Genomic DNA, 27,985 nt, shown 5'->3' with positions numbered 1-27,985 from the left:
TCTCTCCATGTGCCCAAACCATTTCAAAACACCCTCTTCTGCTCTCTCAACCACGCTCTTTTTATTTCCACACATCTCTCTTACCCTTACGTTACTTACTCGATCAAACCACCTCACACCACACATTGTCCTCAAACATCTCATTTCCAGCACATCCATCCTCCTGCGCACAACTCTATCCATAGCCCACGCCTCGCAACCATACAACATTGTTGGAACCACTATTCCTTCAAACATACCCATTTTTGCTTTCCGAGATAATGTTCTCGACTTCCACACATTCTTCAAGGCTCCCAGAATTTTCGCCCCCTCCCCCACCCTATGATCTACTTCCGCTTCCATCGTTCCATCCGCTGCCAGATCCACTCCCAGATATCTAAAACACTTCACTTTCTCCAGTTTTTCTCCATTCAAACTCACCTCCCAATTGACTTGACCCTCAACCCTACTGTACCTAATAACCTTGCTCTTATTCACATTTACTCTTAACTTTCTTCTTTCACACACTTTACCAAACTCAGTCACCAGCTTCTGCAGATAGATAGATAGATAGATAGATAGAGAGAGAGAGAGAGAGAGAGAGAGAGAGAGAGAGAGAGAGAGAGAGAGAGAGAGAGAGAGAGAGAGAGAGAGAGAGAGAGAGAGAGAGAGAGACCAGACGCTACTGAAACTAGAAGACAGAGAAGTTAATCCTGAGGATGAGGACTGGATACAGAGTTTCCTGCCTGGTGCAGAGGGTCGCCCACCGAGGGACGCAGAAACACAGAGACAAATGATAGCGTCTACCAGCCTCCCTCCCTACCCGCTGAAAGACTCAAAACACGAATGCACGAGTAAGTTAAGATACCACAGTGCCGGAGAAGGCGAAGGTCCAGTCCCTGACGGAGGTGAGCCAGTTCATGATGGCCTCTACCCTGGCTGTCACGCCCTCCCGGATCAGGAAGACCAGGAGGGCGTAGCTTGTGGCCTCCACGGCGGACGAGTCCCACTCCTGCGGCTCCTTCGGCAGCAGGTAGTTCCGCTGGCTGTCTTCTGAGAGGCGCACGTTGCTGGTTATCTCCTTCCTCGACCAGTGCATCCGGTCATCTGGAAGAAGAGAGGCGGGTGAGGAGGAAGGAAAAAGGAGTTAAGGGTAATAAGGAAAGCAAGAAGGAAGATAAAGGAAGAGGACGGTGGAATGAGGATTTCAGAAAGTGGGTTGTAGGAAAGTCTTTTGGAGAAACTCGATCTTCCAGAATTGTGTGACGAATGGATGAGAGTGAATCGTAAAGTTTTGATAAGACAAAATACAGACTCCAGGGAAGACGCAACCGAGTGAGGTTCCTAGAAAACTTTCAAGACGCAAGGAGATTCCAACATTCACGAGAGAATGGCTCTTCCTCACACAAACACATTTTCATTTCACCCTTGACAAAACTCTTCTTGGTTGCACCCTTGATACACCTGATTCGTTTCTTAATCCTAAACAAGTTTTTAGTTCTGTGTTTACACTAGAAAGTAGCGACACGAACGTTGAGGAAGTGATATATAACTCTCACGATACCAGAATTTACCGCCACAGTTAGAGAGACTCTAACACAGACAGACACGTCCAGGTCCCGATCGTGTCCATTCACGAGTAATTGAAAACATCAAACACAAGATTGCCAACCCGTTAACCTACCTGGAACAACACAGCCTGATCAAGAATCCAGCAGGGTTTCAGTGGGCGCAGATCATGCCTTACAAACCTCCTGGAATGTTAACCTAAATCATTCAATACCCACGATAAGACAATAGATATATTTCTGAACTTCCTGAAAGCCTTCGACAAACTCCCACTGAATTGATGCATAAAGTCTGGGCCTTGGGGACTCATGTTTATACAAGAACTTCGATAGAAGCCTGGTTACGTGATAGGACGCAGGGAGTCGTATTGAATAGTCACCCGGTCCTAGTGGGGTACTCCAGGGATCAGTACTTGCGCCTATACTTTTCATCATTTAAATCAACCGTATTAACGTACGGCTAAATAACCTTGTGTCCAAATTTGCAGATGACACGAAGACCAGCAATGTCATATTGACCAAGGAAGATTAGGCTAAGATTACCAGAGGATCTAGATAAAATAGTTGAATCGTCTGGGGAAAAAAAGCCAAATGCCATTTAACGTCAATGAATGTCAGTTGTTACAAGTAGGAAACCTCAAAAATTTGATTATGAACTGATAGACCACAAGATAGACACAACTAGCGTGAGAGATCTAGGGGTCACTGTCTCCAAAAACTTTAACGTCTCCCATTACTGTAACGAAGCTGCCAAGAAAGCTGATAGGATGTTACGAATCATTAACAGACAATTATCTTACAAAAACAGACAATTACCTTACAAAAGCAGGAATGTGATATTGTCACTATATCCAAGTCTAGGTAAACCACACCTCGAATATGCAGCGGTTTTGAGCCCTCCACCTGAGCAAGGATATTCTTAAATTAGCAGCAGTAACGCGAAGAACAACAAAATTAATTCCTGTCTTGTGTAACAAAGAATATGAGGACAGATTGCGAGAATTAAACTTGTTATCCCAGAGCAAGAGGCGCCGGCGCCCCAGACACATTAATAGAAAGATTTAGAATACTTAGAAGGATTTAGCAACGTCCATAATGTAAATTTCTCTACAGCAGCGCCAGCGCCACCACCGACAGAAAACGGACTAAACCAGAGGTCTCCAGAGTTAATCTGGACTGTACGATATATTTCTTCACCAACTACATTGTTCATACGTGGCATCAGCGCCCAGAAAACGTTGTTCAAAACAACACATTTCATATCTTCAACGTAAGGTTTGATCATCACTTGTCACTCTCCGGTACTGAATCATTCATTTAATTAATCATCATAACGTAGTGGCATATCATGCTACCTTCTCAACCACCGATCTCTCCCTGGCCAGGCTGCGGTAACATGCCTGTTGTGGGAGAGTCAGTAATACTTTATCATTCTTCGACATCAGGAATAATCTCGGCATGGTGAGCAGAGAGGCCAGAACACAAGTTTATGATCAAACGTGAAGGTAATCATGTGGGTAGTGACGGTACGCATGACTGGCTCATTCTGCCGTATAACTTTCTTACCAAGATTTCCTTCAGGAATATCAACAATCCTGCAAGGTCAGTCTTTACTTACCTGTTCTCCATCCGTCCGGCGTGTTGTGGGAGGGAGCGGAGGTTGTTGCTGTTGAGAGAGAGAGAGAGAGAGAGAGAGAGAGAGAGAGAGAGAGAGAGAGAGAGAGAGAGAGAGAGAGAGAGAGAGAGAGAGAGAGAGTTAAGTGGACGGCATTTTGTTTAATTAGCGTTAAGGCCAGACCTCCTCGCTTAGACCTTGGGTCTGTCTGTATCTATGCAACTCTAACAACGGCATCTTTACGTCATCCACTACACATTCCTATGGGTCAGTTCCAGCCTCATTTTTACTATCCCTCGACACCCCTGGCCTTTAAACCTGACCCGTACAGGTCAGGTCAAACGTATTTTCATTATACCCTCGACACCAGTGACCTCTGATCCAACCTTTATAGGTTAGGGAAAAGGCCACTTCACTACACAATCATCCTGGACTGGATAAGAAAAATAAATCCAGTGTGTTGGGAGAGCAGTGGTTACGATTTGTGATATGGGTTATGTAGATGACTAAGAATGGAAAACGTGAAGCCGACAATATCTTTCCTCGCACAAAAACACAGTGTGTGAGGATTCCAAACATCCCCTGTGGTGTACATTGAAATCTCCTACGTAGAGGACTTCATAAGGAGGATGAGAGGATGCCATGGTTTAGTGGGAGAAGTTTGAATGGTGGAAGATTTTTGTAAAGTCAGCAGAATTAGGAGAGCAGCACAGCGGGTGGGACACAGGAAAACACTGGCAGCTGTGAGAACGATGTTAACCAGACGAGACCAGAGTCTACCAGGCGTGCTGATGACTAGCAGCACAGACCTGCTCCTCCTCCTGCTGTGTGTGTGTGTGTGTGTGGTGGACATCTGGATGAAGGTTATGGCTCGTGTGACGGGCCGTGACTGAAGGCATCGTGAGACGCACCTTTGAACCTGGCGTGAGCCTCCAGCATCTTAACGGCCACCTCCTTCTCCGGGCTGGCCACGAGAGTGAGGGCATAGGTGGTGATGGCAAGCTCATACGGCTCCCACAGGTGTTCCAGCTGACGCTCCAGGAACCTGCGGGAGGAGGAGGAGGAGGAGGCAGGGGTCGTGAGTGAGGGACGCCATCACTAGAACGAGAGGGTAAGTCTGTCTGTCAAGTTGTTCTCGTCAACCTTCTGACGTGGTCTGGTGTGAGGTGTGCCTGAGGGTACACTCGCTCAACACATGACGACACACCTTCGTCACCATTATAGCACGGCTCGTACCGCCATCCTCAAGGCTCGTACCCGTCATGCTCAAGGGTCGTACCCGTCATGCTCAAGGGTCGTACCCGTCATGCTCAAGGGTCGTACCCGTCATGGTCAAGGGTCGTACCCGTCATGGTCAAGGGTCGTACCCGTCATGCTCAAGGGTCGTACCCGTCATGCTCAAGGGTCGTACCCGTCATGGTCAATGCTCACAATATCTTCTTCGTCAAGGGTCGTGCTTACATGCTCTGGGCTCAGACCAATTGCTCAAGGGTTGCGCCGTCATGATACGGGGCATGACTGAGTGATCGATATCCAAAGGGGTTTGTGGAGCATGGTGGAGCCTTACAGGGGGTTGTGGAGCATGAAGGAGCATTAGAGAGGTTTGTGGGGCATGGTGCAGCATTAAAGGGGAATGAGGAGCATGTTAGAGCATTACAGGGAGTTATGGGGCATGACTATGCATTAGAGGACATTATGGAGCGTGATGGAGCATTAGAATGATTGTGGAGCATAATCATGCGTTACAGGATACCGTGGAGCATGATGGGGTGTTAGAAGAGAACGAGAAGTATGGTGGAGCATTAGTGGGGCTGGTGGAGCATTAGTGGGGCTGGTGGAGCATTAGTGGGGCTGGTGGAGCATTAGTGGGGCTGGTGGAGCATTAGTGGGGCTGGTGGAGCATTAGTGGGGCTGGTGGAGCATTAGTGGGGATGTTGGAGCATTAGTGGGGCTGGTGGCGCATTAGTGGGGCTGGTGGAGCATTAGTGGGGCTGGTGGAGCATTAGTGGGGCTGGTGGAGCATTAGTGGGGCTGGTGGAGCATTAGTGGGGCTGGTGGAGCATTAGTGGGGTTGGTGGAGCATTAGTGGGGTTGGTGGAGCATTATAGCAGAGCGCTGATAGTTACTTGGTGGCGAGGTGTCTAGCCTTGATGGCGTTGGCGTTGACGTCTCCAGTGAGTGTTGGCGCGGCACCGTGCAGTACCACCGTTACTAAAGCAGTCAGCGCCACCAGCGGACCCGTCTCCTCTCCGCCAACCGACCACCCCTGCAACCCACAGCAACACTTACGTCAACATCAGGGCTACATACCACCCCTGCAACCCACAGCAACACTTACGTCAACATCAGGGCCACATACCACGTCATGTGTGTGTGTGTGTGTGTGTGTACCTTGTAGCTGGTCTTGTGGTCGAGGGTGATGTTGAACTGTTCCGTCTCGGTGAAGCTGCCCTCAGGCGTCTGGTGCTCCAGCAAGAAGGCGATGGCGGCGTTGATGAGGCGGGGTTCAATGTACACCAGGTTCTCCCAGTCCTCATGCTGCGCCGCCAGCAAGAGGTTCACCACCCAGGCCGTCAGCCTGCAGGAGAGGTCATGCTACAGTGAAGGCCGTCAGAGAGAGAGAGAGAGAGAGAGAGAGAGAGAGAGAGAGAGAGAGAGAGAGAGAGAGAGAGAGAGAGAGTTAGTACTGCAGCGGTAGAAGACACTGAGAAGTCCTGTACTTTGAAAGCATTGTTAAGAAAGCTATATTAGTAAACACGAACTGTCTATAGTGTGCTAAACCTTCACAGGGAATCCGTGGCTGATGCCATATACTAATGATATCACACGAAAAATGTTTATGTTCCTATACACAAGGTATTGACCAAACATAAGGTAAGAACAACGACACATTACCAGACGCAAGCAAGGATCAGTGCCTCCCAGTTTGACACAGGAGCCTGTAACAACGTCAAGTTCTACAATACACCACACTTCATGCACCTAAACAGCGACCCATAACTGTACTGCATTACCAGAGGAGAAACCCAGAACTTTGCCAACGAATGCAGGAATACAGACAGAGTCGTAGGTAGTCTAACCAGACTGACTATGGAGATGAGGCCTATCCAAAACAGTCAGTTTTGAACAGTTGTATATTACTGTTACCACCGACCATAAATCTTGCACTGAGCCGTTGTGCCCAACAGGAATAGTGCAGTGATATCAGACTGTAATAAAGTATTATGTTTAGGAGTGAAAAAGAAGCCTTTACAAGGTCAGGTGCAATAAGGGAACACGAAGAACGTTATACTAGGTGAAATGAGGAAAGCTGAAGTAGGTAGGGAGAATGTTATCTAGAAACAGGAGGAATCCTGTGTGTACTTAACCCAAGTTAGGACACGGATACACACAGTCATACTACCCCAAGACAAAGCAACGACTAACCTAACATGACACAAAAGAATAGGAGTCAAATATACCACATTACCACACTGAGGGCTTCGAGGCGTGCCACATCTTGAAGGCACCTTTCTTGTAGCGGGTGAGGAGGCCGGCCAGGTTCACGTTCAGGGACTCGAAAGCCTTCTTCGCCTTGCCCACGTTGAGCTGGTTGGTGAGTCGCAGGTAGTGGAGCGTCCACACCGTCGCGCCGAAGTTGAAGGAAATGCCGTCCGTGCTCTTCAGGACCCTCCCGTTGAACGCCTTCGTGTAGCTGATCTCCATGTTGCTGAGCGTTGGCCCGAACACGTCGCCTGAGGGGTACACCAGGAAGATAGAGGGATGCGCGAGCGATAAACATGAACACACTACCTCGGGGGAAGGAGTGGGAGGACGGAGCAGTAGGAAAGATCTAGGCCCAGGTCTTCGTCCTGGAAGACTGGACGTGATGTCTTTCATAATCTTATACACAACCTCTCTCACTCACACCTTCCCTCATGGTAGTTCAGGTACACGTGCTACGTCACAGCCTCTCTGTCCCACACAGACCATTTCTCAAGAAACCACAAGTCCATTCACGGTCCTCCTGGGTGGCACGTACCTGAGAGAGAGACGCTGGCCTTGGGGGAGCCGTACACGTAGCGCCTGATGATGCTCTTGGTGATCTCAGGACTCTGGTCCACAGGCACGTCCATGAACTCGTACACAGTGGCTCGGTTCTTCAGGTCCAGCAATACAGACGTGTGCTTCCGGACCTCCACACCTTCAGGCTGTGTGTGTCAGGATAATGCGGGTCGTGTTAGCGCGTCGGTACACATAACGGAAGGTGGTGGGTGTGCGGTGGTAGGGGATGGTTACTGTTACTGGGACACTCGTGGCTGGGAGGCGAGAACGTGGGAGGGATATGGTTTGATAGTTACTGTGTGGGAAGGAAAAATATATACATATAATCTGGAGGAAGGCGAGGGGACTCGTAACAAACGTGGGGGATGAAGTGATAAAAAAAGAGATACACTGAGATAAGGTCAGATTACAGCTGTCACCTCGCAGGAATTAGTGATAGAAAATGAGAGATGGAGTGCGGATTGACATGCCTGTCATCACAACAAAACAATGGCAGGTAAACAATACACAGCTCAGTCTCATAACTGTATCTAAGTGAGCGGAGAAGCAGAGGCTCAGAACACTATTCGTGGCACGTGTCAGACCCAGACTACATAATGTATCGCGTGTTTGCTGACTCCACTTGAGAAGATGAGGAGGGAACACAGACTGTTCCTGGAGTAAAGGAAATGGGCTACAGGGAGGGAACAGCAGCCAGAGGCTTGCCAACGGTGGAGGAAAGAAGGAGGAAGGGAAATACAGACTTTATCCGAAATTTCTGTATGGGATGTGTAATGTGATGACCAGTGCTCTGAGGCAGAAGCATATCAGCTATACTGCGTGACAAGAAACTAAGAAGGAAACCTCATATTAATGGATCAAAGCATAAAACGAATGAAGACAACGAACACTGAATGTAAGAAGCAAAACGTATGACAAAAAGAGAAGTGAAGAGTAGGACCCCTTCAAGTAAAAGGAAAAACAATCATATATGCAAATAGGCAATCATGAATAAATGATCTCACACACACACACACACACACACACACCTGGCTTAGGCTTGTGTGTGTGGTGTAGACACATGGGCGTAAAGACATGGTACATTCACACTGTTAAGAAATGGGGCAACGCGCGTGTACAACTCTATCTACTTTAACACACAGATAGTGATCACACACACACATGATCAATTTGATCATTGAAAAGAAAACATTAAGGGAGGTGAAGGAGTCTGAGATATTACTATTGCCACCAGCACAGGACCACGGGACGTGACCAGTGGAGGGCGGGGCCTTATGATACAATACACAAATTCCGAAGGTTTACTGACTTAAAGCAATGGATACGTATCCAGTCACAGTCGGAACTGAACTTGTGAAGGAAGTTTGGAGACGTACATAATCTTCCCTGGAAGACACTAACAAGGAAGGATAGAGAACACAAGGTGGCCGTCAGGGTGCCAGCCTTTCTGACGGAAGACGCACGTTGAGGCGAGAGTAAACATGAGCTATGTCATGGGAAACAGTGACTGAAGAAGGCCCCTATCTTTCCTCTGTTAGCATACGATCCTTCAGCAATGCCTCAAGATCCTGAACTGGTATTTCCCGACACGTACGCGGGAACTAACAAGATGGCTGGGGAAGCGTCTACAAATTGTATATCCTATACAGGAAAATGGTTCAACCATACTGGAATGTACGCGGGAGACGAACCCTCATAAAGATACAAGTTCTTAGTGTATAAGGAAACTCTCTCTCGTCAGCGTATGAGTGAACCTATGAGAGCCAGAGGGACCACCCTCCATCAGTAATGGATCTGCTCTTTCTATACTGAAGCTCGGAAATTAGAAGTACCATTCGTGGAACTCCACAAAGCACAAAATGAGCATTTGATGTTAGAAATGGAGACACTAGATCCACACGAAGCATTTACAACCATGGCATCTCGACACACGTACCGAAACACTAGACAGGCCGCTGTTTTTCTGAGGGTTGAGAAGAAACCTATCTTTGTAGGAAGATGTGAAGGAGGTGACCTTAAAGTACAGAGCTGGGTCACTAGGAGGGCGCAGTCTGCATCCTATATATGGAAAGATAATAATCAAAGAGGCAGACGAATGGATCCTCGTCTAATGGGAACTAAGTGAGAGACTCAATGGCTTCAGAGAGAGGAGTTTATACCAGATATCCAGAGCATCTGTGAGATGCGAGGCAGCGTCTTCAGAAGGCGAGACTGATGGGGTCTGACTGTATCCCACTGAGCACCAGGGGGTTACACGTCACACTGAACCTCACACAGGTAAACAATACAACACTTTACACTGTGTGTTCCGGACGGACTGCAGAAGTGGATCGCAACCACCTAGTGTGCAGGGAGCAGTGAACTAAATGTCATCCTTGCTTTATAAAACTGTGCGAAATCAGGAGACAGGGCCTCTCTCTCTCTCTCTCTCTCTCTCTCTCTCTCTCTCTCTCTCTCTCTCTCTCTCTCTCACGTACATAAAGGGTTCGTTACGACCTCGTCTGATGTTGCCCAGGGTCATACATACTCCTGGTGCCAAAGCTTATACATCCTGCGTATATGAATCTTTCCTATGTCATGTTTACATCGCCGTAACACTCGCTGCCCAAAACTTAAGAGTAGGAATTTATTTATCTAGTGATATTTCGTGAGTGGACACGTGAGATGGTCAAGTCTCCTTACAGACGAGGGCTGAGCAAGAGAGTAAGACAGAGAAGAATAGAGAGGACGAAGAACAGAAAATGAGTTGAGACGGTGAAAGCAAGAGGCAGCCAGAGTGAGACACAGACAGTGACATAGAGAGAGAGAGAGAGAGAGAGAGAGAGAGAGAGAGAGAGAGAGAGAGAGAGAGAGAGAGAGAGAGAGAGAGAGAGGAGAGTGACCTACCAGGACTTTGATGGTGATGGTGCGGGTCTGCGAGCCGACCTGGGAGAGGGCGTGGACGGTGACCTTGAAGGTGCCGGACTGGAGCGTGACGGCCAGCGGCAGCAGCACTTCCATGTACTCCTCCGCCTTGAGCTGTACCGGGAGGGAGAGACGTGAATAGTGCCTACACTCACACCTCACACTACTACACACTGAAGCCAACCATTCACACGAGGGCAACAAAAATACACCCAACAATGATGACAGTGAAGCACACACACACACACACACACACACACACAATGACCACACTGACAACCTATTATGCTATACTGAAATCACACGAGGAAGATATCATTCATAATCATTAAGACGAATGGAATCTATTACTGTAACTCTTCCTCATACAGTATCACAGTTCCTCGATCATTACTAATACCTGACACGTCAGTCGTAATGCCTAGACTCGGGTTACTGAGAGTGACTGGAGAGGAAGCAAGTGGACATCACCACTCTCAGTCGACAGACGTGTGTCAGTAGGCAAGAGCCTCCTGCACGACCCTTGCATATGATGACATGGTCAGACCTGACACTGAACGATCAAGTTAAAGGTCAGGCCGTCATACCTCAGGGTCACATGCCATGCACGAGGGTCCTGCCGTTGAGCTAAAGGCTCTTACCGTCATGCATGAGGGTTGTACCGTCATGCATGAGGGTTGTATTGTGGTGGATCACTCTATAATAAACTATAAATGAACTGCTGCCTCCCATGGACACTGTCACTCATGAATTTCAGACACTCGTAAACTCCTAACTTCCTCAGGTACACATTAACAATGTCGACTGACGGGGTTGTGGGGGGCGGCGTGTGTGTGTGTGGCACTGACCATGACGAGGTGCTGGTGGTCCCCTGAGGAGAGCCGTGGCCTGTAGTGGCTGACGGTGGCGTCGGGTTCCACATGGACGAAGCGGTAGTGCTTGCTAGCCGGCACCATCACCAACACCAGCACTTCCTCCCGCATCCCGTTGGCCAGGACGGCACGCACCGAGATCTGTGTGGGGAAGGAGGGACGGAGTCACTGCCTCTCTCACCAACACAACAGTACAGCGCCAGTGACCGTAGGTCCGTGTGAGCAACGCTCTCACTGTAAGATCCTCCAGGAGCATTATGAGTGGCACTGTGATGATCATGATCTATCTACTCAGCAACATTGTGGATGGTCAATGCCATAATCATGAAGTAAGTGATTGGTACGACTCCTCATTGGTTGGTATGATAGCATTATCTTACTTAAAACATCCTCCATCCAACTGGTGTACCATCTATCTCCTCAATGACAGACGACTATACTCTTACTGTCGTGTATGCACCAGAGGGCCTTCTGGCATAGTACCTGACCCTCACAACCCGCCAGCACACTGACCTGCTCCCCCCTGCGGCAGATGACTGGGGCCTCCAGAGTCAGGAAGACTGGGGGTGTGGCGTCGTACTCCCGCTCCGGCAGGAGGGAGATGCCGTGGTCGGGATGCGTGACGAAGCCCTCCACCATCCACTGGCTGGGCGAGTTGGGCAGAGTCAAGTCCACTCGCTCGTAGCCCTTGTGACCTGCCGGAACCGGAGCGTGAGACGCCTCCACCACAGGTGTGGGAGGGAGGGGTGACGAGGGAGGGGTTGGTAGTGGTGACCCCTGGCTCAGGTGGAAGAGGAAAAACAATCAGGGTAAATGAATAAGGTGAAAGTTCATACGAGGTCAGGGAAGGAGGACGAAGGCCTTTCCCGCCTCCGGCAGGTGCGCCCTGAGGGCCGAGTACTCATTAAGTGTGAGGGGTGACACGAGACAGAAGTTACCTGGGCAATCATATAGTTTAGAACAGATCGAGGGGAAAGTGGGGAGGTGAAAAGTGTGGTAGGTAGTTGACTTGAGTGTATGGGCAGAAGGGGGGGGGGGGGGGGGGGGGACGGGAAGTTTCCCGTCTTCGCTTTCCGCACCGAATGATGATGTAAATGGGTCAGTAAGAAGGACACTCACTGCATACTGACACAGGAAATGAACATTCGCAGTCAAATGATCACGTCCACGGAGGAGGCAAGTGCATCAACCATGCGAGTGTGAGAGCACGGTGCTCCAGCCCTTGAGGACGACCATACGACCCTTGGGTATGATACCCTGGCCTGAAGCCCAACATCCCAGGGTCTCCCAGCATCCCAAGGTCTTCAAACATCCCAGGGTCTCCCAACATCCCACAGTCTCTCAACATCTCAGGGTCTCCCAACATCCAAGTGCCTCCAAGAAACCAGGGTCCCCCAACAATGTAGTTCTCTCGTTGATCCTAGAGTATTTCATACTTCTTCTGTACTTCCCATTTCCTACTTTACTGATCCTCAAACAAACTCCCTACCCCTCCTTAACCCCATCCACAAATCCTCCAGAACTCCTCCATCCTCCAACCCCAGACCTCCAATCAACGCTAGGCAAGAGTGGTTTCCAACTTTACTTTAGCCACATCATCATCATGTTCATAGTGAATATTCGTTAGGATTTTCTAAATAGATTAAAGCTATGAAAACACGAAGCGAATATAAATCACCGTGTTGTTCAGTAATTGGATTTATAGTGTTCTTCACCCCCTGGGCATTACGGTACGACCCTCTAGTGTTTCCAGAACAGACAATCAAACTCCAGGTCTATCGAGTCGTACTCGTGGTCGTGGTGTTCAAAGGGTCGTACCGTAGTGCATATAAAACGACATTCCCTCCCTGGGTGGTAGGAGGTGTGTGTGTGTATGTGAGTGTGTGTGTATACTGACCAAAGTGTTGCTGCGTGATGCACCAGTCGCCCTGCCTCTGGTCGTACAGATCCCTCCACCAGCTCCTCTGCTTCAGCCGGTACTCCTCCAGCTCCGACTCTGTACAACACACGACACGTTGTCACTCCACACCTCACCCCAACACTGGATGACACATATATTAGGTTTGTGTGAGTCTTACTCCTATAACATTCAGTGTTCAGGTATTCTATCAAGTAGACTATATCAACTTCTAAGTAAGAAACGTTAGTTTGGTGTTGGTTAGATTCTAGAAGAGGTTACCGAGGATTAATTTCAAATCATTTCGTAAATTAGTAAACCAAATTGTGTGTCTTACGTAAAATTGTTATTCATCAGACGTGGTTAGGACATGTGAGGTACCGTCACCCAACAATGAGTGTACACTAAGTACACCATGTTAATATAATGTGATTAATGGATATTTATTTACACACAGCCTGACAGTAAAGTTCTTGATCACGATGGCACAATTCTTCCATAAGATGGCCTGACCTTTGACCTAACCCTGAAGGTTAGGTTATAATCTACCCTTTTATCCTATGGATCACATCCTAAGCTCAATAGTCGTATCCTCGGGTTAAGGAGATTAATATACATTTCCTTGCATTTTACACATGTTTACAACATTATTGCTCTTCAGCTAAAGGCGTCTTGTAAATCAACATCCAATTATCATTATGAGGTACTTAACATACAACATTATGGTGGTGTAGTGGTGACAACAAGAGCTGTAGCTGTGGGATTACCTGGTGTCTTCTCGTCCCGGTCGACGGAGATGATCTCAGGGTGCTGCTCCCGGGCCACCGTCAAGCCTGAACATAGCAGTGAGAACAATACTGGTTACTACCTCCACACCTTGCTCCTCCTCCCCTCACCTTCGTCACCATTACTCTTACATTACACCCATGGTACACCCAAGCACATGGAACACTCATGGTCAAGTAACATACAAATTAAACCCATGGTGGAGGAAGGTTTATATAAACCCATGGTGGAGGAAGGTTTATATAAACCCACGGTGGAGAAACATTTGCATAAGACCTACAGTGCAATAAAGAACACACAGTACATCACATGGTGGAGTACAGGTGGTGTAAACCTGATGGTGGAGTAGGACGGGTAAGACCCCTCAGTGTACGGGGGGTACAGTGAAGCACTACACCGCTTCCCTGGGACTGTACCATACAATAACACTCCTATATACCTACTATGGATCAGTTAGGTACATATACCACCCATGGATCAGTAAGGTAAAAAATAATCTATATGGATCAGTAAGTTATATATACCCCCCCATGGATCAGTAAGTTAAAAAATAATCTATATGGATCAGTAAGTTATATATACCCCCCCATGGATCAGTAAGGTAAAAAATAATCTATATGGATCAGTAAGTTATATATACCCCTCCCCATGGATCAATAAGGAAAAAATAATCTATACGGATCAGTAAGGTATATAGTTCACCCATCTTAGGACAGTAAGGTTCATATACCCATCTTGGGACAGTAAGGTTCATATACCCATCTTGGGACAGTAAGGTTCATATGCCCATCTTGGGACAGTAAGGTTCGTATACCCATCTTGGGACAGCAAGGTTCATATACCCATCTTGGGACAGTAAGGTTCGTATACCCATCTTGGGACAGCAAGGTTCATATACCCATCTTAGGACAGTAAGGTTCGTATACCCATCTTGGGACAGCAAGGTTCATATACCCATCTTAGGACAGTAAGGTACACACACTATACATGGTACAGTAAGACACTCGTGTTCCCCAGGTGGAGGAGGGTGTGGGGACACCTCAGGACGTGGCTAGTGACTCACAGTGGAGTTCGTCGGCAGCGTTGGCACAGTGGACCCGACCGTCGCACACCTCCGACTGTCGGTAGCAGGACCCGTCCCCACACTCCAGGAACCCAGCCTCCAGGTCGCACCCACCTGCCGTGTACAGCACACCAAATTACACACACACACACGCACAACCCAGACCACCACCACACTTATCTAGTATTTTAATTTACCTAGAAGCTTGTGGTAAAGCTGAATGTTAACATAATCATAAAATGACTGACTTAAGCTTTTTATACAAATCGAGTGATGATCACTGTCTTGTTCCCGTGTGGTTAGTGTGGCTAGAGATGTGTGGTTAGTGAGGCTGGAGATGTGTGGTTAGTGTGGCTGGAGGGGTGTGGTTAGTGTGGCTGGAGGGGTGTGATTAGCGTGGCTGAAGGAGTGTGGTTAGTGTGAGTGAAGGGTGTAGGGTGTGTGAGTACAGGGGTGTACTAGGTAGTGTGAGTGGTGGGGTGTGAGTACCTGTGAGAGGTGGGGAGGTGAGGAGGGCGTTGGTGAGGATTGTGAGGCCGGCCAGGTGCAGGGAGTCCAGGGCCCACACCCCGGTGTTCTGGTTGGAGAGCGGGGTGATCCTCTCCTTCCACTCGCCCGTGCGGGAGGTGTGTGTCACCGTGTGCACCGCCCTGGGGGGAGCACCACAAGGCCAGGAATTATTACCGGGAAGTCTTAGCCTCCTCGACGACGACCACGGTGACGTTGGTGTGGCCTGACCTCTGACCTGGTCAGGTGACAGGCCAGCCCGTCACACCCTAAGGGCCCTACCATCGTCCTCGTGGTGGCGTTAGTAACATTTCCTTATCATCCTGTGAACGTCACGTGTCCTACCAACTATATCATCACATCAACAGATTCACTATCGAGATAACAAGCGTAAACATCATCCCAGTAAACTACCAGTTTACCTATATTTTTTGGTCTCTGTAACCTACATGACCACTACAGGTGTGCTGGGAGCGTACCCTACACACCCTCTCAGTTCCATACCTACACACAACCTTAAAGATAAAAGATAGCGACTCTCTCTGACCTCGGGTGTGGCTCCATCCGCAGCGCCGCCTTCAGTAGTTTGGCGTGGGTGAGGCGGTTAGCCTGCTGCTTGTACCAGCTAGGGATACGTGTGCAGGTGATGGACATGTAGGATCCTGGGGGCGCCCACATGGCAGCCTCCACCGTCCTCATGGAGTGGTCCTTGTGCTGGTTCAACAACAACTTCCCCTGCAAGTCCAACCCGAACATTGTAGGGAGGTTACCATCGTGTGCTCATAATGACCGCCCGTGGTCAAAGGTCTCAGGGCTAAGGAGGGGGTTGTCATACGTCCCAGGGACAAAGAGGGGGTTATCATAGGTCCCAGGGCTGAGGGGGTGGCTCTCATAGGCCTCAGGGCAGTGGAGGAGGTGCTGTCATAGCTCTCAGGGCTGTGGATGAGATGCTGTCATAGGCCTCAGGGCTGTGGATGAGGTGCTGTCATAGGCCTCAGGGCTGTGGATGAGGTGCTGTCATAGGTCTCAGGGCTGTGGATGAGGTGCTGTCATAGGCCTCAGGGCTGTGGAGGAGGTGCTGTCATAGGTCTCAGGGCTGTGGATGAGGTGCTGTCAAAGGTCTCAGGGCTGTGGAGGAGGTGCTGTCATAGGTCTCAGGGCTGTGGAGGAGGTGTTGTCATAGGTCTCGGGGCTGTGGATGAGGTGCTGTCATAGGTCTCAGGGCTGTGGATGAGGTGCTGTCATAGGTCTCAGGGCTGTGGAGGAGGTGCTGTCATAGGTCTCGGGGCTGTGGAGGAGGTGCTGTCATAGGTCTCAGGGCTGTGTTGTGAATGCAAACATATTTCTTAAGGTTAACTGGACAATCCCTTCCTGAACTACTAGTAACAATACATGAACTACCAAACTAATAAAGGCATCAATACGTGAACTAACAATGACATTAATTCCAGTAAAGTCTGGAAGGCATGGCAGCCATGTGAGGGTATTTGAACGGGACCAGTAATGGAACTGGATGGAAGGTCGAAGTAAAGAGAACCTGGAAATGGAAATTATGGTTTACATCTTCACGTGTGAACCAACCAGATGAACTCTACCGATGACGATTTTTTTTTTCTTCAGAGTATTGGAACCCTGAAACACGTACCGACACTTGCGTCACTGACCTTCATGTTGGTGTGGAAGCTGACGGAGACGTGGACGGCGTCGACCAGGACGTGTCCGTCAGGAGTGACGTGGACGACCACCAGGGTGAAGCGTGGACACATCTCCCTGGCCACTGTGATGCTCAGGGTAGCCACGCTCCCCGTCCCCCTCCACCAGGCAGAGTGGACCAGCACGCCCTTGGCCATCACCTGCAACACCCACCTCCGTCAGCCTACCTTAACACTACCAGTCCTCCGACCCTTCAACCACCGCAGGACGAACCTTAAATACGACGGTACGAGCCCTGGGTATGATGGCCTGGATTCTCATATGACCCTTCAGGGTCGAGCCATTATGGCTAAGGGTCGTCACCTGCTACTCAGGGGTCGTACCGCAATACTCAGGGGTCGTCGTAATGTTATGCTCAAGGGGTTAATGATATATTCAGTGACATTACAGATATCTTCTACACTTGGTTCAAGGTGTCAGGCCTGAGTGACGACTGCTGTGGAGAAAGTCATGATGATATCATACAGTCTGTAGGTTATAAGCAAAGAAGAGAGGCTGACTTATTCCAAATACGTAAACTTAAGCACAAGCAAATGACGTAAACGCTAACAAAAGGTAAATTAAAGAAAAATATCTTTACAGACACATAGATAACTGGCTGAGTGGATAAACGCTCATATATATATATATCAAAATTATCCCTGGGGAAAGGAGAGAAAGAATACTTCCCACGTATTCCCTGCGTGTCGTAGAAGGCGACTAAAAGGGGAGGGAGCGGGGGGGCTGGAAATCCTCCCCTCTCGTTTTTTAATTTTCCAAAAGCGGAACAGAGAAGGGGGCCTAGTGAGGACATTTCCTCAAAGGCTCAGCCCTCTGTTCTTAACGCTTCTTCGCTAATGTAGGAAATGGCGAATAGTATGAAAAAAAATATATATCAAAACATTTCCCGCGTTAGCGTAGCCATGACAGGAGGAGAAGATTAAACCTGAGAGGAAAAATCCTCGCTTGGCTCCTTTCAGAAGTGATGGTGAAGGACTTCCAGCCAGCCGTGTCAGTGGGGCGTCCGCTCAGTACGCCAGTGTCAGCGAGGGAGCGCCAGGAAAACATGCAAAAGAAGGCGACATTCCTTTACTCAGGACTCTCTAGCCGCCATGTGTAATGCGTGATCTAGTTATACATATAACCCAGTGGAAAATGAAACACGATAATTTCCCAAGTGCACTTTCGTGTAACGATCACATCATCAGGTTAGATACACCAGGTCACACCACTCATACCCCTTCAGTACTCACCAGGTGCCTCACCAGGTCGCCACTCACCAGGTACTGGAACTTGTCCATACGGAAGTTGGCCCTGACGTGGAAGATGGCGAACTCGCCGATGGAGGCGTTGGTGGTACTAGTGGTCACGTGGAGGTAGCGGCCCCCAGAGGTGTGGGCTTTCACGCCCGCGGCCCGGGCCGAGGCGCTACCTTTGGGGTCCTGGTACGTGGCCGACAGCTCCATTCCCGTGACCTCCTCGGGTATGTCCATGCTGAACCTGCAAGAGTCGGGACAGTCTTTGGCCAGCTTTCAAGAAGAGTACCAAAACCTCCCCAGCTCAGCTCAGGTGGAGCTGGAACATCCCACAAGGCACCATAAGAACCTCCCAGGGCGAACTTTAGGGAGAAATATTAATCTTACTGCCAAAGCCGGCGGGAGGGACGGTACATCTTCCACTGAATCTCAAAAGACAGGCGAGGGCAGCCGCACAGCTGAACCTGAGTACCAAAACACTCCTGGGGATGGTCATGAGGACTCTGCAATGCATGTTCGTGACCTTCTATACTTATAGCTGCTACGGTGAAGAGGATTACTGGTATAAAATGGACTCCTCCAGGTGACTCTGTGGATGGTGTAGGACTTGGTAGAGACGCAGAACACAGAGGGCAGGAGCTCCCAGTGATGATAAGTCCTCAGGTGAACCTGTAGAGGGTGTCAACAGGTAAACTTAAGACGGACGTACCACCATGGATCGCCAGTGTAACACTGTCATCTTCCTAATATCTCGTAGGTCAAGAATGTTGGCGCTATATGCTCAGTAGGTAGGTATGAGGCGACATTCTTTATCATGATCCAAACTTAGGTTGAAGCTGAAATGGGAGGTATAAGTTCTGTCGGATGATGGCCTTTACCGTAGTGATGCTGGCAGCTTTAAGAGGTACAAACAGCTTTCAGGGGGAGAGGAACTGGGTGAGTTACGCTCTCATCACATACCTTGACAAGAACGTGTGTTACAACATGATATCTCAAACCTCATACCCATGTGAATGACGTCTTGAGGAACCTGGAGGTCATAGTACTCCCACACACACACCCACCCACACACAAACACACACACACCCACCCACACACAATATTTCTAATTATCTGAAAATAACAACAAAAATGGTACATAACAGGAGTGTCTTGGGTACTGACTGGAGGATGCCACTCTTCCTGTAGCTGGCGAAGACGGTGTGGTGAACGAGGGCCTCAAGCAGCTCCTCCGCCACGTTTCCTGTCACGTTCCCCCAGAACCACTCCTCCTGCAGCCGCTCACCCAGCTTCCGCTCCCTCTCCAGCGGCTCCGCTACGATCTTCGGCGAGGCAGAGAAAGGGAGAGGAAAAATAAACAAAAGCTGTATAGAAATAACAAGTAGGATCAACCTACAACAAATCCAGAATGTTTGCTTGAACATATGAGACATGTGACTCTACCTGGAGTGCAGGACTTAACAATACTGACACAGTGAGGGTACAGATCGACACATCACTGTATAACCTGTATTTTCAGCACATGGGTCACATGAGAAGGCCCGGTTATGAAGGAGATGAACATAACACGTTTCATAACCATTACGGATTCTTCGGGTGGACGGATCTGTCAAATTTAAGACCAATCAGTGGGTTATGTCCTCGTGCCTCTCAGTGTAACCAGGTCTACGGAACGTGACACTGCTGTTCCTCTACAGCATCGACCTTGTGTGCACGTACGCAGTGAACCTATACATGAGGTGACACTCCTCCAGGAACTCACAGTTCCAGGAACCACGACAAGATGACGTTCACGTAATGCCCGCACAGTTATGATGTCAGGTACTTCAGGTCGGTCTGAGGAAGGACCATAATCCAACTTCTGGACAAGGTTAATCTTGCCTCTTAAATCCCATAATTCAACCTCATGAATGAGACGATCACTATATTCTAAGTACGATAAATCTAACCTCTAAATACAACTGTACCTCTTGATCACATATCCCTGGGAACATCATATCACAAACTGAGTACAGTAAGTTAATCTCTCAAGTCTATCTATCAACAGTGCTGGAGCAGACGAAAACGAGCCGACGAACGCACTCACGTAAGACCTGTCTGTAGAGGGAGGAGCACACTTACCCTGGGGAGGCTTCTGGTGTCGCCCGAGGCCAGGCTGACGGAGGCGGTGACGGAGAGGGTAGACTGCTGGAGCCTGGCAGGATCCAGGGGATCCCCATCCTCGTACCTCACAGCCACCTGTACACACACACACACACACACACACACACACACACACAGAAAGAAAGAAAATTCATAGCGGTGAATACAAATGTTGCAAAATGATAATAACATGGGAAGCACAATGAATGTCAATACAGTAATAACAACAAAATGAATAATAATTAATGATACTTGAGATACCTCTGACGTTACATTAGTAATGATGATATAATTAACAGTTACAATATTGATGATAACATGATGGTGTGTGTGTGTGTGTGTGTACACACTGGTTACTGAGCTGGTCATCATGAGAATGTGTGTCTTCCCGTAGTAGAAATACTGGAAATTATTGATATATACATGGCTAACAACCACGATGGTGATGGTGATGATGATGATGATAATGATGATGATGATGATGATAATGATGATGATGATAATGATGATGATGATGATGATAATGATGATGATGATAATGATGATGATGATGATGATAATGACGGTGATGATAATTATGATGATAATGATGATGATAATGATGATAATGATGATGATGATAATGATGATGATGATGATAATGATGATGATGATGATGATAATGATGATGATGATAATGATGATGATGATGATGATAATGACGGTGATGATAATTATGATGATAATGATGATGATAATGACGGTGATGATAATTATGATGATAATGATGATGATAATGATGGTGATGATAATGATGATGATAATGATAGTGATGATGACGATATCTTCACTGTCATCATACAGACCATCATGAAGGAAGGTGTAGCTCGTCACAGAAGCCACGTCTAACATTCCCGTCAAGTGGTTCTACCTTTAGACTCTCCAGGTCGAGGGAAACCCCTTCTTCCCTACCAAGCCGACCTGCCGCTCTTTCTACCACACTACCTACCCATCCATGGCGTCTACGTCTTCACTCACCGATCTACACATCTACCGCGTGTTTCCGTGGTTATCTTCCAACCTGATTATCTATATGGCTACCCGCTGTACACATTCCTTATCTTCCGACATCCAGGCATTTGTGTCTACCTTCCTATCTACCTCTCCCACTACCTCTTCATCTCCCTACCTACGTCATTACCTTCGTACCTAGTTATCTTAACCACATACCCATCTATTCTGCCCACCATACAACTGGCTTCCTCGGGCCCTAATTAAGCATCCTACCTCCCTACGTTCCTCCCCACTGAATACGGAATCTATTTACGGCTTCATCAAGGTCCCCATCACAGCAAGCTAATATGTACAGTCAACAGCACACACGACCACTGCTCATACAAAGACCACATCGGAGTCGAGAAGACCACAGCTCTGAGGAAGACCAGGTAGCGTGAACAGGACACACAAAGACCTCATGGTCTACAAAGATGTTAAAGACCCGCAGAGACAACTGAAGATCTAGACATACTTCCACCTTGCTTATGGTAACCAGCTGACTGAACTATGGTCACCCAGTCTGTTCCTCGAAGACGTGGACAGTTTTTACCATACATAACAGTGGGAGACTGACTATCTGAATGATCCAATTACCTTACCATATAGAGGATGATTTCTCTGTGTGAATGTGGAACCAGTGACCTGTGAACTCCACCCCGCTGTCTCTAATTACAGGATACCTCTGTCCTCGCCTCCCACGCTGTGTCTGTAGCCATCTTATCTCTGAGTGAGTGTCTTGGAAAGTTCTAGCAAGTCACCACAGAGCCTCAGCGTCCGCACAGAAGAGAAATTTCACTGCCCCGAGTCTTTCTTGATATGGAGTGTTATTTTTGTTAGTGTTAACAACCATACTGTCATTTTCTGGACTCTCTCAAGCCTGCTTGTCTGCGTATTCTTCACCATATGAAGACCAAGATGCTACTACCTGCTCGTGATGTGCTCCTGTTACTGAATGACGAGGACTCACAATGGTACAGGGAGTCACTGTGGCTCAGAGGGTCAGTATGGTACTGCAGGGTACAGAGTGTTAGTATGGTACAGACGGCCAGTATGGTGCAAAGGGTCAGTATGGTACAGCAGGTCAATGTAGCACAGAGTATCAGTATGGTACAACTGGTTACCTTGGTACAATGGGTCATTACAGTACGTGTACAATGGGTCATTACGGTACATGTACAATGCGTCATTACGGTACATGTACAATGGGTCATTACGCTACATGTACAATGGGTCATTACGGTACATGTACAATGGGTCATTACGGTACATGTACAATGGGTCATTACGGTACATGTACAATGGATCATTACGCTACATGTACAAAGGGTCATTACGGTACATGTACAATGGGTCATTACGGTACATGTACAATGGGTCATTACGGTACATGTACAATGGATCATTACGGTACATGTACAATGGGTCATTACGGTACATGTACAATGGGTCATTACGGTACATGTACAATGGGTCATTACGCTACATGTACAATGGGTCATTACGGTACATGTACAATGGGTCATTACGGTACATGTACAATGGGTCATTACGCTACATGTACAATGGGTCATTACGGTACATGTACACTCACACTACACGTGGTCCATGTAGGGTCTAGCACATGTGGACACCAGGTCTTCGCTCGGTGCTGTTGACTCTGCTTTGCCGTCGTGTGCAGGTGACCTACGTCTCCATCTAGTAAGTGTCGCATGGCGTCAGTTAACGCAGGATCTGCGTGGCGTACATGTAGGCAGGGGTCCGCCTTGCATCGTGTGTTCTGTGTCTTGTGTTACGTCTTCAGTTATGATTCTCGGCCATCGTGTGTCCCCCACCTACGACAGTCGTCCAGCTGACACTCCCAGAATCATGTTGAAGATGATCACAATCATTTTGTATATCGTTTATCATATCCATGATGCTTCCACCAACATGACGAACATATCCGCATAGGATGCCATGAGGATCACTGGTGTCCACAGTGTCTCACGTCTCGGAGGTAACCGACAGACAACAGAATCTTGCATTACTCTAGCCAGTGTGTTACTATACCTGTTCTTCCTTCATCAAGATATGAGAGGGTGCCTCATTCTGTTCTGGGTGTGGAAACCTCTCTAGAATTCAGCTTTGCATTCATCATTTTGATGATTCCCATCACCAACACTCTTAATTACATTCACGAGAATTTTAATACACAGCAAAACACCTCCAACCTTCTTACGCGATCTGTCTCCACTGCAGGTGTCACACTCTGGACCTGCAGGTTCAAGCAGGGGGATTCGTTGCTTCACTCATCCCTGCAAGTACTGGAGTCTCACCTGGATAACAATCCCGACTTTTTGAAGAGCGTCATGAGCGTCTCTGTGTCGTGAAGCTGCACACTACCCGCGGACGCCTCACGTCATCACCGTGACGTAAGATCAAGACACCTTCCTCCGTTGATCAGAGGAGGGACGACCTGCAGATCCCGGTACGACGAAACCGCAACGCTGGCGGGGCGCAGCGTGCCTCCGTCCGGCAACAGAGGTACTGGGGTAATGTGGACGACCTGGAGTGGAGGTGTGGTGTTCTCCTGGAGCTCTGACTGTGAGGCGACTGTCATGGCAGAGTTCACCTGCTCTCCCCCCCAGCGTGACCTTCTCTCTGACCTTTTAAGCAGGATTGATGCTTGTTGTGTTACCTTCTCTCTCTTGGACAACGGTAACTACCATCATCACTGTAACACGTTCTCTCTACCTACCTATCTATCTATCTATCTATCTATCTATCTATCTATCTATCTATATATATATATATATATATATATATATATATATATATATATATATATATATATAAATATCACATAACATATGCTAACATACAACTCACACGACTAGTTCCTCGTAACCGTGGATTCTCCTGCGGTGAACGCTACGGGTTAGCTCTACCTTCAAACAAAATCTCGTCCAAAGTATTGGCCATTCCTCCCTATCTATCTCTTCATCCATCTATCTGCCTGTGAGTCTGTCCCTCTCATTTGTCGTCGTATGAGGTTAGAAACATCTATCTACATCAGCTGTCGGCCCGCTCATAATACTTCCCTCCCTACAACATCCTCAGATTACCGTCTCACCAACTCCACCCACAGTCTGCTCGCCTATATTACCAAGATCAACCGTTCTATTTCAGTGTACATACTGTGTGTCTGTGTGGCACCCCAGGCTGACACTAACCGGATATCAGATATGCCCTCAGCCACAGCCTGCTCCTCCTCACAACGGACACACCAGGAAAATGATAAGCGACGACACCTACTGGCAAGATGAAGTCACGACAATACAGATGAGGAGCCTTTAAATAAAGAGGAACCCAAAAACGCTTATAGGAAGGAGGTCGAGTAACGAAGGGAAGCAAGATAAACTAAGGTGAAACAGAGATGAGATGAAGACCCAAGAATAGTGTCGCCATCACGGAAAACAACACGATCAGGTACAGGGAAACACGGTAGCTCCGAGAGTCGAGAATTGCAAGAAGGAAGATAAAATGAATCATCAGGTCGGTTAAGATAGCAAGATGAGGACGGACGTGAGGGAGGGAGAAAGGAAGCTACAAACGTGCGAGGGAGATCAACTCACCGCTCCAGAGAACGACATTCCAGGCTTGAAGACCAAAGGCTCAGAGCCCAGGAACTCCAGCTTCACCTGCGGCGACGTGATGCGGGTCCTGCGGGCAGAGTGTATGCTTCACTAGGCTGTTCGTGGACGTGCAGGGTACAGCAGGGGGGGGCACTTGGCCGGAGCAGGGAGGTGGGGTGAAGGGTTACCTGATATCACACAGATTTGAATAAAGATATTCACACACAAACACACACACACACACACACACACGACCTGCAACACAACAGCATGACCCTCAGTGGTTTCGTGGTTCGTACCTCAATCATATTCAGTCCTTTGCCTCGCCCTAGCTGACGCGTGTGGCTCCGCTGAGCAACTTGTATCCTCACCCTTTCCACCCAAGACAGTACCCCAGGCGAGGCGACCACACCAACACACTGGACCTCCGGGTTTTACTTAAGTGAGGAACACATGGCGGCAGCCGGCCACAACAATGACTATATACCTGTCTTTCCCCACATGTATGCTGTACGGACCGATACTCTAGTTACCTCCACCATTATCTAACTTAGAAGCCAACATTGAACGACCACAGCAGCAGACGAGGGGTCGTCTACCCTGGGAACTATGGTAAGAATCAAGGGTCAGAGGTCACAGTGGTGTACGTCAGGCGTGAGGGAGTCATATAAGCCAAATCATCTGCACAGTGGAGTTCGTGTGAGTTCCCTAGTTACCTCATTTCTCGCTAGGGTTCGTCCAGACTGGTAAACAACACCCTCCTCCTCCTCCTCCTCCTCCCTAGTATGAATAAGACGGTGTGAATCTTGAGGACGCGCCGACCAGCCTTACCAACGACTGACTACCAGGGGTCACGTCACCCACACCCTTGGGTGGTAGCGTCGTGCTGGAGGCGGCAACACCCGTGCCTCCTGTGAGGGGGGTCACGGCCGGCGAGGCTACAGTGATCGAGCGATACAGTGAGGGGAATGCGCTCCACAGTGACACGTTTTGGGAAGCACAGGAAAGCTTGAGAATGGGGGCTTCCAATTTCCATTCATTCCTGAGTTTTGTATACATGCATTCCACGTCCTCCAGATGCTCCTCCTTCAATCTCACACTTCAAACGCATGTTCTGTTTTGCCCTACACCCCCACTCCCCTCCCACAACACATCCCCCAACCCTCATCACCCACTTCTACACCTCATAACCTTACTAATATTCACAGCAACTCTCCACTTCCTCCTCCTCTCACACATTCTTCCAAACTCTGGCACTAGTTTCTGGAGCTCCACCTCTCTCAAGTCTTCCATCAGTCATGTCATCTGCAAACGGCAACTGACTAACATCCCACCTCCACCCTCCCTACCCAAGACCCTCACATTCACCTCCCTCGCCAACATGTCCATGAACGATCAAACGGACATGGTGACATCACACCCCCTTGACAGAGATCCACGTCTGCTTGGAACTACTCACACTTCTCTAGTCTCACTCGCTCACTCGCTTTGATAATCTAACAGCGTGTGAGGGAAGTAAGGGAGGACGGCCATTGCGGCAAAAGGAATTCATTTCTAAAAGAGCCACGAGTAATTCAGGATAATACCGATGATACTAACAGTAATGATGATATTAACAGTTAACAAAGTTAATATTAAGAGATGATGATGATATCACAAGTAGTGTTGGTAATAACAGCAGAGATAATGGTGGTACCAGCAGTAGACCTAATGGTGATATCAACAGTAGACATAATGGTCACAGTAACTATAAAGTTAATGGTGATATCAACAGTAGACATAATGGTCACAGTAACTATAAAGTTAATGTTGATATCAACAGTAGACATAATGGTCACAGTAACTATAAAGTTAATGTTGATATCAACAGTAGACATAATGGTCACAGTAACTATAAAGTTAATGTTATCAACAGAAAATGTAATCCTATTTTGCAGATAAGTGCCAGGGGCGTGGCTGGAGGAGAGTCCTACCTGGAGGTCCCTGTGGCTTTGTCGCCATAGAAGTTGTGGTAGTAGTTGACCCTGACCATGACCTCTCCCCGCCACATGTCAGAGGTCATGTTACCCATTATTGTCTTCAGAGGATATTGGAACTCCCGCCATCCGTTGACCTAAGGGAAACATTGTTAGACATTCAACAGGATTTTGTCAAGTACAGAAGCGTTCCATCATGGTATATCACAGTTTCAAAACAAACAGATTTTTTTTGGGCTAAACAATACCTGAACTATTTCCTGCAAATTCTGGTATTTTTCCGAGATGATCAAATAGCCATGAAGATGTCAGTCTAAGAACTATGTACACATGACAGGTGTGGAGACTAAGCGTGAGCGGATGTGGCCTTTCTTCGTCTGCTCCTGGTGCTAACCTCGCTCACACGGGAGAAGGCGATGGGAAAAAATCCATACATCTCCATAATTCATCATAACACGTATGTGGTGGGTATGGGTTGCGAGTGTACACAGGTGACAGCTTCTGGGTTGGGGTCTAAAGTCTCGTGTTGTGCAGACGGTAAGTCTTCGTGTATGACCAGCTGCGTCAATCGTACGTTCTGTGACCCGTGTTGTTTGCCGCTGGTCCCGCCTAGTGGTGACCCGACTCACCCTAGCTGGCCCACAGTGTGTGAGTGAGTGTGTGTGTGTGTGTGTGTGTGTGTGTGGGAGGGAAGGGGACCTACAGCAGAGACCTAGGAAGGCCAGAGTGTGAGCTCATCGTCAGTCCAGTCGTGCGCTATCCACCCACCGCCCTCCGTAGCCCGGGTTCGATTCTCCGGCGCGCAATGATATTGTGTAGAATGATTGCCATGTGCAGCGCTCACCTCAGGAAGGATTTCCTTGTGCACCTCGGTGAAGGCGGAGTCTGGGAGCTGCCAGTCGTCCTTCAGGAGGACGGTCACGTTGGCTCTGCCCGGCACAGGCTTGTAACTCAGGAACCTGGCCACGAACCTGCCCCGTAGGGTCCCCTCGCTGGCCAGGGTGAAGAAGGGCATCTCCACCATCACCTGGAACA

General features: G+C 48.3%; 1 protein-coding gene across 1 annotated transcript in view; it reads right to left on the bottom strand.

Moving 5' to 3' along the window:
• Positions 1 to 27,985, bottom strand: part of LOC139749730 (CD109 antigen-like) — a 59,681-nt gene that overhangs the window by 6,869 nt on the left and 24,827 nt on the right. The window contains exons 6-26 of the mRNA XM_071663913.1: positions 27,795 to 27,977; positions 26,948 to 27,087; positions 24,975 to 25,062; positions 20,305 to 20,421; positions 19,348 to 19,505; positions 18,208 to 18,427; positions 16,900 to 17,088; positions 15,783 to 15,970; positions 15,218 to 15,378; positions 14,729 to 14,842; positions 13,647 to 13,712; positions 12,880 to 12,978; positions 11,496 to 11,677; positions 10,959 to 11,123; positions 10,093 to 10,224; positions 7,184 to 7,352; positions 6,632 to 6,896; positions 5,554 to 5,740; positions 5,289 to 5,428; positions 4,074 to 4,207; positions 848 to 1,086 (exon numbers count right to left, since the gene is read on the bottom strand). Coding sequence (XP_071520014.1) covers positions 848 to 1,086; positions 4,074 to 4,207; positions 5,289 to 5,428; positions 5,554 to 5,740; positions 6,632 to 6,896; positions 7,184 to 7,352; positions 10,093 to 10,224; positions 10,959 to 11,123; positions 11,496 to 11,677; positions 12,880 to 12,978; positions 13,647 to 13,712; positions 14,729 to 14,842; positions 15,218 to 15,378; positions 15,783 to 15,970; positions 16,900 to 17,088; positions 18,208 to 18,427; positions 19,348 to 19,505; positions 20,305 to 20,421; positions 24,975 to 25,062; positions 26,948 to 27,087; positions 27,795 to 27,977 — 3,336 coding nt within the window. The remainder of the gene's footprint in view (positions 1 to 847; positions 1,087 to 4,073; positions 4,208 to 5,288; positions 5,429 to 5,553; positions 5,741 to 6,631; positions 6,897 to 7,183; positions 7,353 to 10,092; positions 10,225 to 10,958; positions 11,124 to 11,495; positions 11,678 to 12,879; positions 12,979 to 13,646; positions 13,713 to 14,728; positions 14,843 to 15,217; positions 15,379 to 15,782; positions 15,971 to 16,899; positions 17,089 to 18,207; positions 18,428 to 19,347; positions 19,506 to 20,304; positions 20,422 to 24,974; positions 25,063 to 26,947; positions 27,088 to 27,794; positions 27,978 to 27,985) is intronic.

The sequence above is a fragment of the Panulirus ornatus genome, chromosome 8 (genome assembly GCF_036320965.1).
Source record: "Panulirus ornatus isolate Po-2019 chromosome 8, ASM3632096v1, whole genome shotgun sequence".
In the NCBI taxonomy this organism is placed as follows: Eukaryota; Metazoa; Arthropoda; class Malacostraca; order Decapoda; family Palinuridae; genus Panulirus; species Panulirus ornatus.
Note: the sequence above shows the minus strand (reverse complement) of the source record. Positions and strands in the feature narration are given on the sequence as shown.